General features: G+C 40.7%; 1 protein-coding gene across 1 annotated transcript; it reads right to left on the bottom strand.

Annotated features, from left to right (window-relative positions):
• Window positions 1–9677: 9677 nt before the first annotated feature.
• On the bottom strand, window positions 9678–14904 carry LOC127447821 (p53-induced death domain-containing protein 1-like). The gene is made up of 4 exons (XM_051709898.1): window positions 14607–14904; window positions 14338–14501; window positions 11060–11183; window positions 9678–10235 (listed from the first exon to the last, which is right to left on the bottom strand). Exons 1-4 carry the CDS (start codon window positions 14625–14627, stop codon window positions 10119–10121), a joined length of 426 nt encoding a protein of 141 aa, XP_051565858.1. The 5' UTR covers window positions 14628–14904; the 3' UTR covers window positions 9678–10118.
• Between the last annotated feature and the right edge of the window lie 3871 nt (window positions 14905–18775).

Genomic DNA, 18775 nt, shown 5'->3' with positions numbered 1-18775 from the left:
GCGAGCTGCAATAAACGGCGCTGATTGGTCGCATTGGCTGTGTTACAAAACCTAGTGAGCTGCCTACCAAGTGGACATCTTTGGCGCGTTATCAGCGTGATGCCCAACAATGATGCATGCGCTCTCAGGCCCCAAAATGCTGTTTAAGTAGGCAGCCCACTAGGTTTTGAGCTGCATCCATTCTCAGCACACTGAATGAAGTTTGGTTGACCTGCTGATTGTGCTGAAGCTTTGTTCAGCATGGCTTACAGTATAAAATCAATAGTAGACTTCAGTACGTGGTAAAGTACAGTATGTGTTATTATGGAAGCACATTTCCGCCACAGTGAAAAAAAAATCATGCTTTGGGAAGTTATAATAATATGTCATATTTATCAGATAAAGGGTCATTTTTATTAGATTCAAAGTCACACATTTTAGATAAAAAAATCATAATTATGACATGTTAAGACATAATTACGAAATTCAAAGTCATAATTATTTGATTCACATTTACACTCAAAAAATATTTGTGCCTATTTTTAAAATTTTCACATTTAAATTTCACAACAAAATTCCATCAAATTAAATTGTGTAATGTTTAACAAAATTAAGCTAATAAAACTTTTAAAGTATTATTAAAGATTATTCAATTCAATTTTATGGAATTTGATAATACAAGTCATAATTATAATAAAATGCCAAGTTATGAAATTGTAAGTCATTACTATGAGAAAAAGTCATAATTATAAGATATTAATTTAAGAATTTTGACTTTTTAATCACATAATTATGATTACTATCTCATAAATATGACTTGGTGTTTCACAATTAAGACTTTTGATCTCATAAATGTGACTTAGTGTCTCATAATCATGATTTACCAAAGCAAAAAAATTTTTTTCATGTAGCTGAAATGGGCTTCCATATGTTATAGTTATTGAAAATATACATTAAGTTGGATGTTTTTAAAAAATGTGGATTTTGTCTAGTCAACAAAGATTAAAGTTTATGACAAAGATTTATATATATATATATATATATATATATATATATATATATATATATATATATATATATATATATATATATATATATATATATATATATATATATATATATATATATATATATACATACAGTTGCAATCAAAATTATTCAACCCCCCTGACCAGCAATACATTCTGGTGATGTGAATTAAAACACATCAACTAAAACCTCAGTAAACAAAATAAGTTTTTAATACACATTTGAGTGATTTTGAGAACAAAGAGTTCAGTTAACCCAAATTTTAAAATAAAAAATAACTAATTCTCTCCACAAATGTCATGTCAAAAATATTCAACCCCGAAGTTGGCCCCCCACCCAATGCAAAACATCGGCAAAATAGTCTCAATCGTTTGTGCTCCGTTTGTGCTGGTTTGTGCTGTAAAAATTTTCGTTTGTGCTGCTTCAGTATTTTTAGATATTAAAATAATATTTATAGGTCATTCTGAGGTCACTCAGCCCCCCCACATGCTCCGAATTCACCCCAAATAGTCTTGTTTGTTTGTGCTTCATTTGTGCTGGTTTGTGCCGATAAAAGTTTTGTTTGTGCTGCTTCGTTTTTTTTTTAAATTAGACACTGAATTACAGGCGAATTATAAATGCTGATATTTATTGAATACAATACTGACAGAATAAAATAGATCACTTAATGGTCACAAAAATCAAATATAGGTTAGTAGCAGTCTCGGTCATTCTGATTACTATATATTCGGCTACTATATTATATATTTCTAAAATAGGTCTCTCTTGTTTTGTGTGTAGTCAGTATGATTTATGAGCAGTGAGCATTTTATTTCGGGTTTGTCATTTCAATCTCTTACCAAAATGTTGGATGAAGATGTTTTAATACAACAACAACTCCATATCAATGTTTTTGTAGTCGCTATGGTGTTTATTAAACTTATTGGTGTTCTGACAGCAGCAGCTCAATATTCATCTGGTGTCTGTCGGACTCTTTTTCTGTCACTCACTTTCGCTCAGCTCTGGGCACGAGAACAAAAGCGCAAATCTCCTCGATGTGAACACACTTTTAGAGTCGAATTTTCGAAGACTATCTGTAAAGACTAATCATCACATAATTTGTTCAATAAACAATTATCTTTACTTCATTCACTGGTCTTTCCTGATTGAACTTTTTATTTATTTACATGGAGTATCATCTGCTACACTTCACTGCCATCACTAGGCGCAAGTGACACTTCTGTTCAAGATGCTCATGTGGAAATTAGTGTAGAGTTAGTAGAGAAAAAGTCGATATAAATCAAACTACAAAAGTCGTTACTAAATCAAATTTCTGGCCAATGTAAGTACAAAGTTTTAACACTGTCAGTTACAATATTATTTGTTAACTTCAAGAATAATGGTACAACATTCAAGAGAGCTAAGGTTGACAATGTTTATTGAACAGAAAACTCATGGCTAATACTAATATATGCTAATTACAGTTGCACATGTGACCCATGTTAGTTTTTTTAATACATTGTGCATTTAGGGGTCAACATTACCATATTGGTCCTAATACAAGATATATTATCCTTATATATTATTACTATATTATATTATCCTTATATTCGGACCAATACAGTAATACATGAAAACAAGTTTATACTGAACATGACATTTTTTGAGTCAGGATTATTTAAGTGGGTAATTATGTTTTGCTTATGCCAGATGCCCAAGAAACCAGCAGTCGACAGAGATTACATTTTCACTGTCCTGTGTTCATCAAAAGAGGTCATAGTCCAAAATGGCAACATAGCTACTCCTAATCAGAGCATCTGGACAGAGCTTAGTAAGCAGATAGAAAACAAGATCACTGCAAAGGCTCTATACACTTTTGTTAAATTAAATAGACACAACACCTGGACTGCTTTAGGGTTTACTCATGAATGTGATCATGAAACAAATGGCAGTAGTGATGACACTTATTTTGAGCCAGGGTTCCTTTCACCCAGACCAAAAGATTGCTGGACTTTTGATTTTGAAGTTCCATTTCAGAAATGGATTGAATTCATGCATGAAATGGTTAAATACAACAACAAGTTCTCTAAAACACAAAAAAGGGAATACACAATTTTGAAGCCTGGCATCTGGACACATGTGATAAATCATCACATTTGGCAAGAAGTGAAATGCCCCTGCACATTTGCCTTTAAAAGAGCCAAGGTCTATCCATCAGCCACAGAGAAATACATAGAACTGTAAGGAGTGTCGTGGCCACATTCACATAAAATTTGACAGAGAGCCTGAAATGAACAGCCCAGTGGTGCTCAAGTGTTAAATTAAAAACACTGATGACTCCCTGCACACTGGCTGTTCCAAGCGTGCGCTGTCTGGTAACTTGCGTGTGCAGACAGCCAAAGAACTGTGTGAGGGTAGAATGGAACCCCATGTATGGAGGGCATCAGAGGCAACAAAGCTGATGGATTTTGGAGATCCTGAGCCAAGTCATCTGCCTAATTTGGCCACTCTGCGCAAAGCAAGAGAGAAATTATTTAGAATTAGGCGACAAGGATCCCATTGTGTCACTGCAGATGTTAAAATACAGTGCACCTCACAGTGGTAGCATTAAAGACATTGGACTGGACAAAGTTTTCTGTCACTATTGGAGTCAAACACAAATGAATATGTACAAGTCATTATCAAAGACATCTACTAACCCCACTGTGAGTTTTGATGCAACTGGCTCAGTAGAGAAATTACAGAGACCAAATTGCAAGTCTGGCCATATATTTTTATATCAGGGCGTTCTGGCATGGGATTAGAGCTCAAGTGTCCCAGTGGTGAAAATGCTGTCAGAGAGACACAATGTTAATGCAATAACACATTGGCTGACAGAATGGATACATGTAGGTGCATCAACTCCAAAAGAGGTTGTGAGTGACTTTTCTCTGGCTTTGCTCGGAGCTCTGGTCAAGGCTTTTACTCCTCATCCTAATCTAAAGACCTACATCAATGAGTGTTGTGTGTCTTACTTGGTAAACAGTCAGCAAAAGTGCCACCTTGTTTTGTTCAGGTTAATGTTGCACACTGCATCAAGATGATCTGCCAGTGGGACTGCTTGAAGAAAAAACCACATCGCATTAAAGATTTCTTTGTGAGGTCAATGGCACAGCTTCTCATGTCACAAAACATGGATGATGCAAAAGAGCTACTACGCAGTATTACTGTTGTGGCTCTCAGTGAAGCAGAGGGCAGTGACAGCTCTGGAGCGCCCCTCATATCAGAAAGGTGCAAGAAATACCTGAAAGCCCGAACTGCAGAAGAGTGTGTTATCATTCCAGATGTAGAGGGTGAGGACCTGGAAGTGGATCCATGTGACCAAACACAGACAGACCTACGACAGTGGGTAACGGACATATGTGAGGAGAGCAGGTCACTTGCCGTAGCTAATGGGGATCATGATAATATGCACTTCCTCGCTGAGATTATTCCCAATATAATCTGGCTTGCAAGTTACATACCACTCTGGACAGGGGTAATGATCCCTCACTTTTGAAGCACCAACATCACCACAAGTTCAGCCAATGTTGAAGCAGAGTTCAAAAACATCAAATGTGGCCTTTTCAAGCATGAAAACTTGCCTATTCAGGTGGATCGATTCATTGCCGACATCTGTCCTTCATTGAAGGCAACATGTGAATTTGTTCTGCAAAACAAAAAGGTGAGGAAAAAGGTGAAGAGGATGCAGCTGTTGCAACAGTGATCATCACAGGAGCCAATCCACTACCCACCACAACTTGCAGTGTAGATGGAAAACCAGAAATGGATGCTTCCTGTTCTGGGAAATCTGACAATGTCACAAACATCCATCCAACAGATGAAGACGCTGTTGAAAACTGGAGAGACCTAGCGGTTCCACCCAAAAAGAGGAAGAGGAATTCATACCTCTCTCCTTGGCCTGAATGGCTCCATGCAGATCCATCTGTGAGGGGGAAAAGACTGAAAGTGGACCTGTTGAAAAATGGAAATAATCAACAGCCTGTTAAACTCAGGAAATCAAGAATCTCTGTGCTGAACACGTGCATTTGATGCCTTTTTTCAATGCTTATGTTGTGCTTTCTGCGATAGTGTCACTTTTGAAAATATTGTTTGCGGTGAGGATTCCAACAACCTCCTCCAGCTAGTGAAATCCATCACCACAAAGGGTCTGAATGCACAGACCTACACACAGAGGGCAGAGCTGCTGAGTGAAATATTCAAAGCTGTCTGAATGAAGTCTGGTGCTCTCCAAATCAATGCACAGTGCCACATCTCCACTATCATTGAAAAGTCAATGACAAAACGTGCATGTGTTTCCTTCACAAAACAGTGCTCCTCACAGCATTGTGGTCTCAGCACACAAGTCACCCGGGAAATTCCATTTGTTTGTACTTCTGTTGCTGTACTGCAGGCTTCTGGCATGGCTCATCTTCAGACCGCAGTGGAAGAAGGCCTTACCCTTCTGGAGTCCCCTTGCCTCAGGCCAATACAAAGTCCATCACAGTGTCCCTCTGCATTCAAGACAGATACCTCAGGAAAAGTGCTTTGTGCAGGGAAAGTTTCTCACAGTTACAGTCTGGGAGAACTTCTATGGATTGACACTGACCTGGGAAGAATTTCCCTCCAATCTGATGCTCCAAGGAGAGAGATTTACTTTAAGGGCAATCATTGCTTTCAAAGGAGGCTTAACCCAGGATGCTCTTGGACATTATGTGGCCTACTGCAGGAGGTCTCCATGTGTCTGGGAGATGTATGACGACCTGAGAAGTGGAGTGACAGGAGCGTCAGAAAAAAACAAAATATGCTCACATGCTGTATTATACACAAAAGACTGATTGCACTGTTTAAATTTAATTTCAAAAATACAAGTATTTTTGTTATATGCCACACACCCATGTTTTCCTACTCCTGTTTGGAGAAGTAGTATCTGCTTTTCTGGAAGTCAGGCTTGATGTTGTTTGCACTCAAGTCTATTATTCTGTGTGGTATTTTTGGTTTGAAGACAGATAGTGGCTTGTCAGTATTAAGTGTTTTTAAGTTTAAGTTTTTAAAGTTCCATTACTTGTGTTAATGGATGTTCGATAGTACACAGTAATTCAATTTCAAAAAGTAAAATAATTTTGGCTTAATTCTTAATTCACTGAGTCACAAGTTTCCACATATATATATATATACGTATATATATATATATATATATATATATATATATATATATATATATATATATATATATACTGTATAGTACTAGTCAAAAGTTTGAAAATATTAAGATTTTTTTAATGTTTCTGAAAGAAATCTCTTCTGCTCACCAAGGCTGCATTTATTTGATCAAAAATACAGTAAAACAGTGATATTGTGAAATGTTATTCCAATGTAAAACAGTTGTTTTCTATCTGAATATATAGTAAACTGTAATTTATTCCTGTGAACAAAGCTGAATTTTCAGCATCATTACTTCAGTCTTCAGTGTCACACGATCCTTCAGAAATCATTCTAATATGATGATTTGTTGCTCAAGAAACATTCATTATTATTATCAGTTGAAAACATTTGTGCTGCTTTTTTTTTCGTGGAAACCATGATACACAACCATTCAAAGGTTTGGGGTAAGTAATATATATATATATATATATATATATATATATATATAAAATAATACTTTTATTCAGCAAGGACGCATTTAATTGATCAAAAGAGACAGTAAAGACATTTATATTGTTAAAAAGATTTATATTTCAAATAAATCATCAAAGAATCCACACAAAAATGTATCACGGTTTCCACAAAAATATTTAGCATGCAAAAATGGTTTTCAACATTGATAAAAAATAAGAACCATTCTTAATAATTGAGCACCAATAATAATTGATAATAGTTGAGCACAAAATCAACATTTTACTATGATTTCTGAAGGATCATGTGACATTGAAGACTGGAGTTTTTTTATTTTTTTATTATGCCAGTCAAATTACAAACAATGAACATGACAATAGTCATTCCAACACATAGTATAAAATATAGAGCATATATAGACTACAAATAGAAAAAATAATATACAGTATAATCTATCAAATAAACAATACACGTAAAATAAAGAAAAACAAAAACGAAATTAACAAACCATTGAAGACTGGAGTAATGATGCTGAAAATTCAGCTTTGACATCACAGAAATAAAAATTACATTTTAAATTATATTAAAACAGAAACCAGCTATTTTAAAGTGTATTGTTTCACAATATTACTGTTTTTACTGTATTTTTTTATCAAATAAATACAGCCTTGGTGAGATTAAGAGACTTCTTTCAAAACATTTAAACATCTTAATGTTTCCAAACTTTTGACCTGTACTGTATAGGCCCACACACACACACACACACACACACACACACTCACACACACACACACACACACACACACACACACACACACACACACACACACACACACACAGCCTATGTATGTATAAACACAGAGCTACAGCAAACAGATTATGGTGCCTGTATTTATGACAATGTTAATATTACTACTGTTATTCACATAACTACATACAGCAACAAGTAAAAACACTTACCTTGGAGTTTGTGTTACATTCCACACATCCTGTGATCCGCTGTGTCCGTTAAAAATTGAAAGCACAAACGAAGCGCAAACGATTGAGCCTATTTTGGGTGAATTTGGAGCATGCGGGGGGGCTGGTGACATCATTGCCTATAATTCAATGTCTAATACTTTAAAAACCAAAGCAGCACAAACGAAACTTTTACCGGCACAAACCAGCACAAACAAACAAGACTATTTGGGGTGAATTTGGAGTATGTGGGGGGGCTGAGTGACCTCAGAATGACCTATAAATATTCTATTTAATATCTAAAAAACCAAAGCAGCACAAACGAAAATGTTTACAGGACAAACCAGCACAAACCAGCGCAAACGGAGAACAAACGATTGAGACTATTTTGCCGACGTTTTGCGTTGGGTGGGGGGCCAACTTCACGCAAGTCAAAGACCATCATTTGTGGAGCATCCTTTATCCTTAACAACAGCAAATAAATGTTTCAGGTAAGTGTTCTTAGGCTTCGGACACCTCTCTATTAGAATTTTTACACATTTCTCATGAGCAAAAGCTTCCAGCTCATTGACATTCTTTGGTTTCTGTGATGCCACTGCTTCCTTGAAATCCCAACAAAGGTTTGCAATGGGATTTTAATGATGAACTGAAAGGGCCATTTAAGAACATTCCACGACCTATCCCTGAACCAGATTTTGGACAACTTGGATGTATCCTTGGTGTTATTGTCTTGCTGGAAAGTCCAGTGATCACCGAGCTTCAATTTACACACTGAAGGCATCACATTTTTCATGCCAAAATGGCCTGATACCTGAAAGAATCAATGGTGTCAGTCACATAATCAGGATAGCCGTTTCCTGCAGCCGCAAAACACCCCCATAACAGGACTGACCCACCTCCATGCTTGACTGTGGGGATGGTGTCGTTCTTGTCATCACCTTCTCATCTTACTCCAGACGTACTGCTGACCCATGGGTCTAAAACTCATTTTCAGTTTAGTGTCATACATCTATAAAACCTTCTTCCAGGACTCCACAGGTCTTTCCTAATTACTTCTTGAATATTCAAGTCAACATTTCCCTTGGTGAAGTTTTGCTTTCTTCCACACCCCAAGAAGGTTCCTGTTGTACCATATTTAAAAAAATGTATGAATGGTGCAGCCAACTTTGTCTATTGGAAATTGAAGAGCCTTGGAAATGTATTTTTAGCCATGACCTTTCTTGTGTAATGAAATAATCTCCTCTATTAGCTTTTGAGACAGCTTATTTTTAACTGCACTAACAATGCTGAACTTAAATAAGTGCCACTGCAGACTGATGACTTAATTTTGTTTTAAAACAATTACTTGTGTAGCCTTACATATTTAAGAAACAGCTACATGCAATAGGGGTTGAATAATTATGACATGGCTGTATTAAAAAAAAATCCTGTTCTTTAGAAATATTAGGGTATATATTCACACTATGACTTTGAATGTGTCACTCATCTGATATAGATGTAAAGTTCAAAAATTCTGGGTCATCAGAAAAGCTTACCTTTGTAAATCCTTAATGTTTGGGGGGGGGGGTGGGGGGGGGATCATTTTGATTGCAACTGTGTGTATATATATATGTATATATATATATATATATATATATATATATATATATATATATATATATATATATTAGCATATATTAGTATATATTATATTATACTGTATATTATTATATGTTAGAATGCTCCAGAAGGGTTTATTAACATTTTAAAAATAATGTTGGGTCGAAATGGACTGAATAGTCGTAATTTCTTCGGAAAATAAATTTGAGGAGATTTAACAGATTTTCAAGGGGATTAGGGTCAATAAGGCAGCACTGCTGTTTGGCCTGAATACACTGGGAGCTAGTGGTTACATGGAATGGTAAACATTATTATGACCTTGCCACATAAGTAAATGCAATATGAATATACTATGTACCATTTATTATAATTTTGATGAGCGAGAGTAGTGAATTTAATCAGTTTGACAGGAAGAATGGTTTTGAGAGGTGTCTCTTTGAGAAAAAAAGTATTGTACTGTGCATACAGTGTAGTGGTGTCCAAAAAGACCAAATTGAAAATCAGATGTATTCATTTTTATTAATTTAAGCCTGGACATAAACAAAGTTTTAAAATGTTTTATGTAAAAGAAAAAGTGTTTCTAGGTCACTAATCAGATGTAAAGCAAATTTGTGACATTGACCATGTTTGCTTCTTTGTATAAAAGGTGAGATTTCTCATCTCATTGGAGCATTTTTAAATTATGCTGGATAGACCATGGAGACCATACCACCTTGTATTAAAGCAAAAGGGGAATATACCAAATACCAAAAAATTTTCAATATTTGTGAGTTAAATTTTCCCTCAAATAGTTATTCTGATAATATAACTTGTAGTACCAAAACAAAACAAAAAAAAAAAAAATGTAATTAGAAAAGAAGGCAAAATAGAAGCATTTTCATTATTGTTCTCAAACTTTTGGACCCAATTCTATCGTTTATTATTTTCTTCGCCAAACTGTCTTAATTATAACTGCGATTAATCACATTTACCCTGCTCAAGGCATCTTTGTTGTCAATGGTCTTATGAACTGTAATGATGAAGGGGAAAGCAGAAGGCAGTTCCACTCTGCGGCAGAGCTTCTGCAGTGTTGCCAACTTAGCGACTTTGTCACTAGATTTAGCGACTTTTCAGACCTCTTTAGTGATTTTATTCCAAAAAGCGCCTAGCGACAAATCTAGTGACTTTTTGGACAAACCTTAGCTACCTTCCATAGAAGAAAGTTGCCAGTACTGCCCCGCGAGCGCGTGGTCTTGCTTTCCTGCCTAGACTCGGAGGCACACGTCTCTCTGTGTTTACTCTGTTCAGTGAGAGTGACAGAGAGAGAGGTAAGCAGGCGAGAAGATGGAGCAGCACAATCAGTTGACCGCACGGCAGCTGACATAGACGTGAATGAGCTGCGCATGTGCAAACAGCGTTGTCAAGGACCAATCACAAATCTGTATTGTTTGCTCCCTTTTGTTTTAAATTTAAAGAGTTTAATTTGACCGTTTATTTGTATTCTTTTCATGCACTTAATCACAAGAGATTTTTAGACAGTTGTTCATTCCTGTTTCTGAACTCTCTGAATTCAGACACTTAAGACAATAAAATAATGCATTTTTGTAATTATGCACATAGTGGTTTGTTTTGGCTGAGCGCTGTGTGAGAGAAAAGATAAGAAAGTTTCTGACACTTCTAACTTTCTCTCTGAGTGATTGATAGATATAGGGAATTAATAGGGTATTACAGTATGTATGGTAAGCACAGAGAAGCAAACACATGTAAAGGGCGGACACTATGCAAAATGCAAATGATACGTGATGACGTCACAAATATGCTAATTAGCGTATGACGTCATCTAGCGACATTTAGTGACTTTTCAAGCAGGCTTTAGCTACTTTCCATTGAACTAGTTGGCAACACTGAGCTTCTGGTGGCCCCAGTGCAGGCAGCGCAGTTTCTCAGCCAGGTCACGATGGCCTGCTTGCTCTAGACAATCCTGCAGCAGCTTGGTTTTGTTTGGTTTGTCCCATGAGCGCTCATACCTATCCATCAAAAAACATAAATTGTTCGGGGTATCATTTTTTTAAAGGTCTTAGTACCATCACAAATCAACCAAAGTGAATATAAAGACAGACCAATACATTATTCAGTTCGATTAATTAATTGGCCAATATTTGGCCATTTTTAGATTATCGACATTGGCCAATAACTGCGGATGATTGGCTGATTAACAGAAGTGGTTCTTTCAAAATCAGTTTCAGAATCAACCAACAGCCAATTCAGCAATTTTGCTGCAATTTCCATGGCTATATGTTAATAATTTATAATGTGCTTTGTCAGTAAGTTATAATTAACCTTATTATAATTGTATGCCTATGAAACTGCAGGACTATAACAGTGTGAGAATGTATGTCAACTGCTTGAGGCTTGGGATTTCTGGTTCCTTTAAGACTCAGTACATTTGACATTGCATTCTGCTAATGCATAAGGGGAGTGTCCTTCCACACAACCTAGTTGAAACCTCTCTACAATAACGACAATATTCTAATATTGGCTATGGTGTTTGAGCCCCACCCTTTTAGGCACGAAGCTGTCCGCTATTAAAGCAGGCGCGTAAACACCATTCCTCAGAATTTTCTTCAAGACGGCGACTCATCTTTTGTCTAGAAGCCCTCTACTGCTTCGCCATCTACTACATGAGTCAGCGGGCAGGATCTTCACGGAAACGAGAAGACTCTCCGCTCCCCTGCAGTGCTCTGCCAAACATCACTCCACCTCGCCGCTTGACTTGTGAAGGGGCCGCTTCAGCATCCTGATTCCCCGCAGCGCTTCGGCAGGAGTTGTGTAACCTTATAAGCAATTGTATATTGTTATATTATATATATATATATATATACACTACTGGTCAAAAGTTTTGAAACACTTGCCTGAAATGTTTCTCATGATCTTAAATTTTGTTTTATCTGAAGGCGTATGCTTAAATGTTTGAAATTAGTTTTGTAGACAAAAATACAATTGTGCCACCATATTAATTGATTTCATTATAAAACTAAAATTTAATTTAAAAAAAGTTTTTGAAATTGATGACTTGGACTAAATAATAAAGAATTATTATTTCTCTATTTCTCAAACTAGAGACTCTGATGTACTTATCCTCTTGTTTAGTTGTACATCTGGCCTTCCACATCTCTTTCTGTCCTTGTTAGAGCCAGTTGTCCTTTGTCTTTGAAGACTGTAGTGTACACCTTTGTATGAAATCTTCAGTTTTTTGGCAATTTTAAGCATTGTATAGCCTTCATTCCTCAAAACAATGATTGACTGATGAGTTTCTAGAGAAAGCTGTTTCTTTTTTTTTGTTGCCATTTTTGACCTAACATTGACCTTAAGACATGCCAGTCTATTGCATACTGTGACAACTCAAAAACAAACACAAAGACAACGTTAAGATTCATTTAACGAGCCAAATAGCTTTCAGCTGTGTTCGATATAATGGCAAGTGATTTTCTAGCACTAAATTAGCAATTAGCATGATTACTCAAGGATAAGGTGTTAGAGTGATTGCTGCTGGAAATAGGGCCTGTCTAGATTTGATAAAAAATGACTTTTTTCAAATAGTGATGGTGCTGTTTTTTACATCAGTAATGTCCTGACTATACTCTGTGATCAGTTGAATGCCACTTTGGTACCAAGACGCTTCTCTCATGAATCGCCTTCGTTCTGATGACTATGGTCCAAAAAGCACTCACAGGGCCTCACTACTGCTGGCTCTGGCCTCAGTAAAACGGGTCGGTGACTTACATTCACTATCAATTGATCGGAGTTTGGACCCGTTCTTTCATAAGCCACTGTCAAACCCAGAAAAGGCTATGTGCCTAAGGTTCTAACCACACCCTTCAGAGCGCATGTGGTTCACCTTCAAGCCTTCTTCCCTCCTCCATTTAATTAGGATGAGGAACAATCCTTGCATTTGTTATGCCCTGTATGGGTGCTACACACATACGTTAAATGCACCCGCCAGTTCAGACTGTCTGATCAGCTCTTTGTGTGCTATGGAGGATGCACAAATGGAATGTCCTTCTCCAAGCAAAGACCTCACTGGATCGTTGATGCGATTGCCCTGGCTTACGAGTCACAGGGTAAGAGTTGCCCAATTGGTGTTAAAGCACACTCAGCTAGAGGCATGGCCTCCTCTTGGGTATGGATGAACAATGTGTCTTTACAAGACATGTTTTGCAGCAGAATGCTCTTCTCAAAACACATTCGCAAGGTTTTACAACCTAGACGTAACATCTCTCTCTTCACAAGTCCTCTCTGTTTAGAGCGCTTGCTATTTCGTTTGCCAAACATATACTTATGCCCCTCCCTTTAAGTACGGGCTCCCCATCATTTTACACAACCGCCTGCATTCAGGTCATTGTAATTTACCATAGTCACAAGCACTTTCATTATAAATAAACGTCCTTCCCGGCTGGGTTCGTGAAGGGGTTAATTCATACTATATGACTATAGTTCATATATCCATTCTGTGTGCTCCCCTCCTGGCCCAACATGAGGGTCACTCACTGCGGCATACTCATGTCGGTCGCCATCCCACGAGACCGTGGCATCATGTTTCCTCTCTGGGAGGTTATGTCGTGTAGTGCGGCGTGATGGGATTTTGTTCCCCATATGCATTATCAGAATGCAATGTCAAGTGTACTGAGTCATAAGGGAACATCTCGGTTACGTACGTAACCTCAGTACCCTGAGACGAAGGGAACAAGACATTGCGAATTTTGGCCGCACTACAAGACTCAAGAGTTCTTTGAGGTGCGAGCGATGCGCTTTTTGTCCCTCAGTTAGAAAATTATGAGGAATGGTGTTTGCGTGCCTGCTTTTATAGCGGACAGCTTCATGCCTAAAAGGGCAAGGCTCAAACACCATAGCCAATATTAGAATATTGGCGTTATTGTAGAAAGGTTTTAACTAGTTCGTGTGGAAGGACACTCCCCTTATGCATTAGCAGAATGCATTGTCTCGTTCCCTTCGTCTCAGGGAACCGAGGTTACATATGTAACCGAGACGTTTCCTTACTTTTACTGAACTGGCACAATGACATTCAATGGCATAAACACTCTTGCATCATGTAATACAACACATTAACAACATAAAATAATAGTTATCTGGTTAACACTGTATTAGATTAATTTTAGGCACCATGATTCCAGCATTCTCTGTATCTGAACCCTCTTTTCTTTGGATGTGGCATGAAACTGTCTGACTTCATTCCTGCTGAATCCAAGTTCAAATGCCAGAATGGTCCACTCAAAGCCTAACTGCTTAGCAATCTCCTGCACAGATTTCATATTGATCACAGCATGCTAAAGGACAAAGTACAACATGCACAGATACACAAAATAACTATTCAGACATGTAGTGGAAAAACAATGTATTTATTTAAACCATTTATTTCAAAGATAACTTACCTCTTGTGCCTTGTTTGCCATTTTGTCCACTTACACAAGTATTGTAGTTGTTGACTGGTTCCGTAAGCAAGAAACAAGAGCTACAATGCAAAGTGTGTCAAAAAAGTACCGTGATGTATTTTCTTGTAAAAGATGTAGAAAATTTTTAAAGTTTATGTCAATACTTAATTTAAGACACTTACAAATTTGTGCTGAGTTCTTGCATATAGAGGTTAATGCAATTCAAGTGGTCAGTGGTTGTCACAGACACTGTCCAATACAAATGTGCCTGGTTAAAAATTAAGACTTCACATAGTTTGCTCACCAGGTTTTACATCCAAATAATTCATTTAGTGGAGTGAATGTAAAGTGAGGGTAATTAACATGTTTGTATCCTTAATAAAACATTGTTTGAAGCTGAGCATTGGACTATTAACTATTTTATTGGGCCGCACACCATTCAGATTGGTTTAAATGTTGTATTTATGATGCATTGCTTATTTTATTTTGCATTTTCATGCTTTGGTAAAAGTTAAATGTAACAACGATTCCCTATCTGTCACTCACTCGACGTTGTGTCGATGTAGTGACACTAGGGGTCACTCTTGGGAGCCCCAAACACCTCTGCTTTTTTGAAAAATGAGAAATGGCGAGTGGAATTTACATGCCACTCCCCCAGACATACGGGTATAAAAGGAGCTTGTATGCAACCACTCATTCAGATTTTTTCTTCGGAGCCGAGCGGTTCTATTCATTGAGCTGAATTCATCCGCCGAGTTCATTCACTTCTCTCTGCTGGATCTTACGGAGCATTTCAGCGGCTTCTCCCCCTCTGCATCTGTGGTTTGCAGAGAACGCCCATGGGCGCTTTGGCAGAACATTTAAAAGAGTATATTCTAAAAGAGTATATTTTCTTTCTGAAAGAGCGGCACACACGAACGTCTTTTTAAAGACGCGTCTTTTTAAAGATGCCTTTCCGTTTGTGTGTTATTCCTGGTTGTGGTCGTTATCTCTCCGCTTCTGACGGCCACAATCGCTGTCTTACATGTCTGGGCACTGCCCATGCTGAAACATTGTTCGTGGATGAGTCATGTCCTCATTGCGTCCACCGTCCCATTTTGGCAGGTATGGCACTCCAGCAGCGGACCCCCCGCCCCTGTGCACCCTGCTGTGGCACAAACACGCCCACATGGGATTGGTTCCAGTGGACTACGGGGAAGAGATTCCTCCTCCCCCCTCCTCGACCAATCTTATGGTGGGCAGCAGGAGCCAGGTAAGTGCTTCGATGTTCCTGGACTCAGCAAGGCCACGGGGCCTGAGTCCCCTCGATGTGGCACCTCGAGCTCTGCCCCACCGCTCCGCCCCACCCACCGGTACGTCCAACATGATCATTCCCTTCGTCCCCCTTGCCCGGAGTTTGGGCGCATGGCTCACGCTTTCCAACCCATCGCGATGGCTGACCCAGACCGTCCAACTCGGCTACGCGATTCAGTTCGCCAGGCGCCCGCCCAGGTTCAGCGGCGTCCACTTCACCTTGGTGAAGGGCGAGAACGCCACAACCTTGTGTGCGGAGATCGCTACCCTTCTGCACAAGGGCGCGATAGAGCCTGTCCCTCCAGCCGAGATGAAGAAAGGGTTCTACAGCCCTTACTTCATTGTACCGAAGAAAGGCAGTGGGTTGTGACCAATCCAGGACCTGCGAGTACTGAACCGGGCTTTGCACAGACTCCCGTTCAAGATGCTGATGCAAAAACGCATTCTAGTGAGCGTCCAGCATCAAGATTGGTTCGCGGCAGTAGACCTGAAGGACACGTACTTTCACGTCTTGGTCTTACCTCGACACAGACCCTTCCTGCGGTTTGCCTTCATAGGCAAGGCGTACCAGTACAAGGTTCTCCCCTTCGGCCTGTCCTTGTCCCCTCGCGTCTTCACGAATGTCGCAGAGGCTGCCCTTGCCCCGCTAAGGGAAGTGGGCGTCCGCATCCTCAACTATATCGACGACTGGCTAATCCTGGCTCACGCTCGAGAGTTGCTGTGCACACAGGGACCTCGTGCTCCGGCACCTTAGCCGACTGGGGCTTCGGGTCAACTGGGAAAAGAGCAAGCTCTCCCCGGTTCAGAGCATCTCTTTTCTCGGTCTGGAGTTGGACTCAGTCTCGATGACAGCGCGCCTCACGAACGAGCGTGCACAGTCGGTGCTTAACTGTCTGAAGGCATTCAGACGGAGAACAGCGGTTCCACTGAAACTTTTCAGAGGCTCCTGGGGCATATGGCATCCTCAGTTGCGGCCACACCGCTCGGGCTGATGCATATGAGACCACTTCAGCACTGGCTTCAGACTCGAGTCCCGAGATGGGCATGGCACCGTGGGACACATTGCGTGGCCATCACGCCGATCTGTCGCCGCCTCTTCAGCCTGTGGACCGACCTTGCATTTCTATGTGTAGGGGTTCCCCTAGAGCAGGTCTCCAGGCGTGTCATGGTTACAACAGACACCTCCAAGACAGGCTGGGGTGCCGTATGCATCGGGCACACAGCGCCGGCTCCTAGACTGGCACGCAGCTACGCTGGCACATCAACTGCCTAGAGGTTTCGGCCATTGATCCAGGGCAAGCACGTGTTGGTCCGGACGGACAACACAGCATCAGTAGCGTATATCAACCACCAAGGCGGTCTACGCTCCCACTGCATGTCACAGCTCGCCCACCATCTCCTCCTCTGGAGTCAGCAGCACCTCAAGTCTCTATGAGCCACTCACATCCAGCGGACGCACTGTCATGTCAGGTTACCCTCAGGGGAGAGTGGAGACTCCACCCTCAGGTGGTCCAGCTGATTTGGAGTGGATTCGCAGACCTGTTTGCTTCCCGGGATCCTCCCACTGCCCGCTCTGGTACACCCTGACCGAGGCACCCCTCAGTATAGATGAGCTGGCACACAGCTGGCCCCCTGGACTACGCAAATACGCGCTTCCCCCAGTGAGCCTACTTGCACAGACCCTGTGTGAGGTCAGGAAGGACGAGGAGCAGGTCATCCTAGTAGCACCCTACTGGCCCACCCAGACGTGGTTCTCGGATCTCACGGTCCTCGCGACAGACCCCCCCCCCCCCCGGCGAATTCCGGGCACCATCTGGCACCCACGACCAGACCTCTGGAATCTCCACGTCTGGCCCCTGGATGGGACACGGAAGTCCTAAGTGGCCTACCACCCACGGTGGTAGACACGATCACTCAGGCTAGGGCTCCCGATACGAGGGCCTGTATGCCTTGAAGTGGCATCTGTTCGCTAAGTGGTGTTCTTCCCAATGTGAAGACCCCCAGACATTTGCAGTCGGATTAGTGCTTTCCTTCCTGCAGGAGAGGCTGGAGAGGCAGCTGTCCCCCACCACCTTGAAGGTGTATGTAGCCGCTATTTCGGCGCATCATGATGCAGTAGATGGTAAGTATTTGGGGAAACACGACTTGATCATCAGGTTCCTGAGAGGCACTAGGAGGTTGAATCCCTCTAGACCGCTCCCTTTGAGCCCTTGGAGTCAGCTGAGCTTAAGGCACTCTCTTTGAAGACTGCCCTCTTGACTGCGCTCACTTCCATCAAGAGGGTAGGGGAACTGCAGGCGTTCTCTGTCAGTGAATCGTGCCTGGAGTTCGGACCGGGTTACTCTCACGTGATCCTGAGACCCCAACCGGGCTATGTGCCCAAGGTTCCCATGACCCCTTTTAGGGATCAGGTGGTGAACCTGCAAGCGCTGCCTCAGGAGGAGGTAGACCCAGCCTTGGCGTTACTGTGTCCAGTGCAAACTTTACGCATCTATTTGGATCGCACGCAGAGCTTTAGAAGCTCTGAGCAGCTCTTTGTCTGCTTTGGTGGACAGCGGAAAGGAAGCGCTGTCTCCAAACAGAGGATCGCCCACTGGGTCATTGATGACATCACGATGGCACATCAGGCTCAGGACGTGCCACCCCCTGCAGGGTTACGAGCCCACTCTACCAGGAGTGTGGCAGCACCCAACACCTTTGCGAGGTTCTACAATCTCCGGGTTGAGCCAGTCTCATCCTGAGTAGAGGCAGGCATTAGCAGGTAAGTTCCGGGACAACTGGCCGGGTGTACCGCTTGCGCATAGCGCCTTTCCCCTCCCTTGAGGGGAAGACGTGTGCTCTTGACTCCCAGTAGTGTTCACAGACTGTGATCCCTG

The sequence above is a fragment of the Myxocyprinus asiaticus genome, chromosome 11 (assembly GCF_019703515.2).
Source record: "Myxocyprinus asiaticus isolate MX2 ecotype Aquarium Trade chromosome 11, UBuf_Myxa_2, whole genome shotgun sequence".
Lineage (NCBI taxonomy): Eukaryota > Metazoa > Chordata > Actinopteri > Cypriniformes > Catostomidae > Myxocyprinus > Myxocyprinus asiaticus.
Note: the sequence above shows the minus strand (reverse complement) of the source record. Positions and strands in the feature narration are given on the sequence as shown.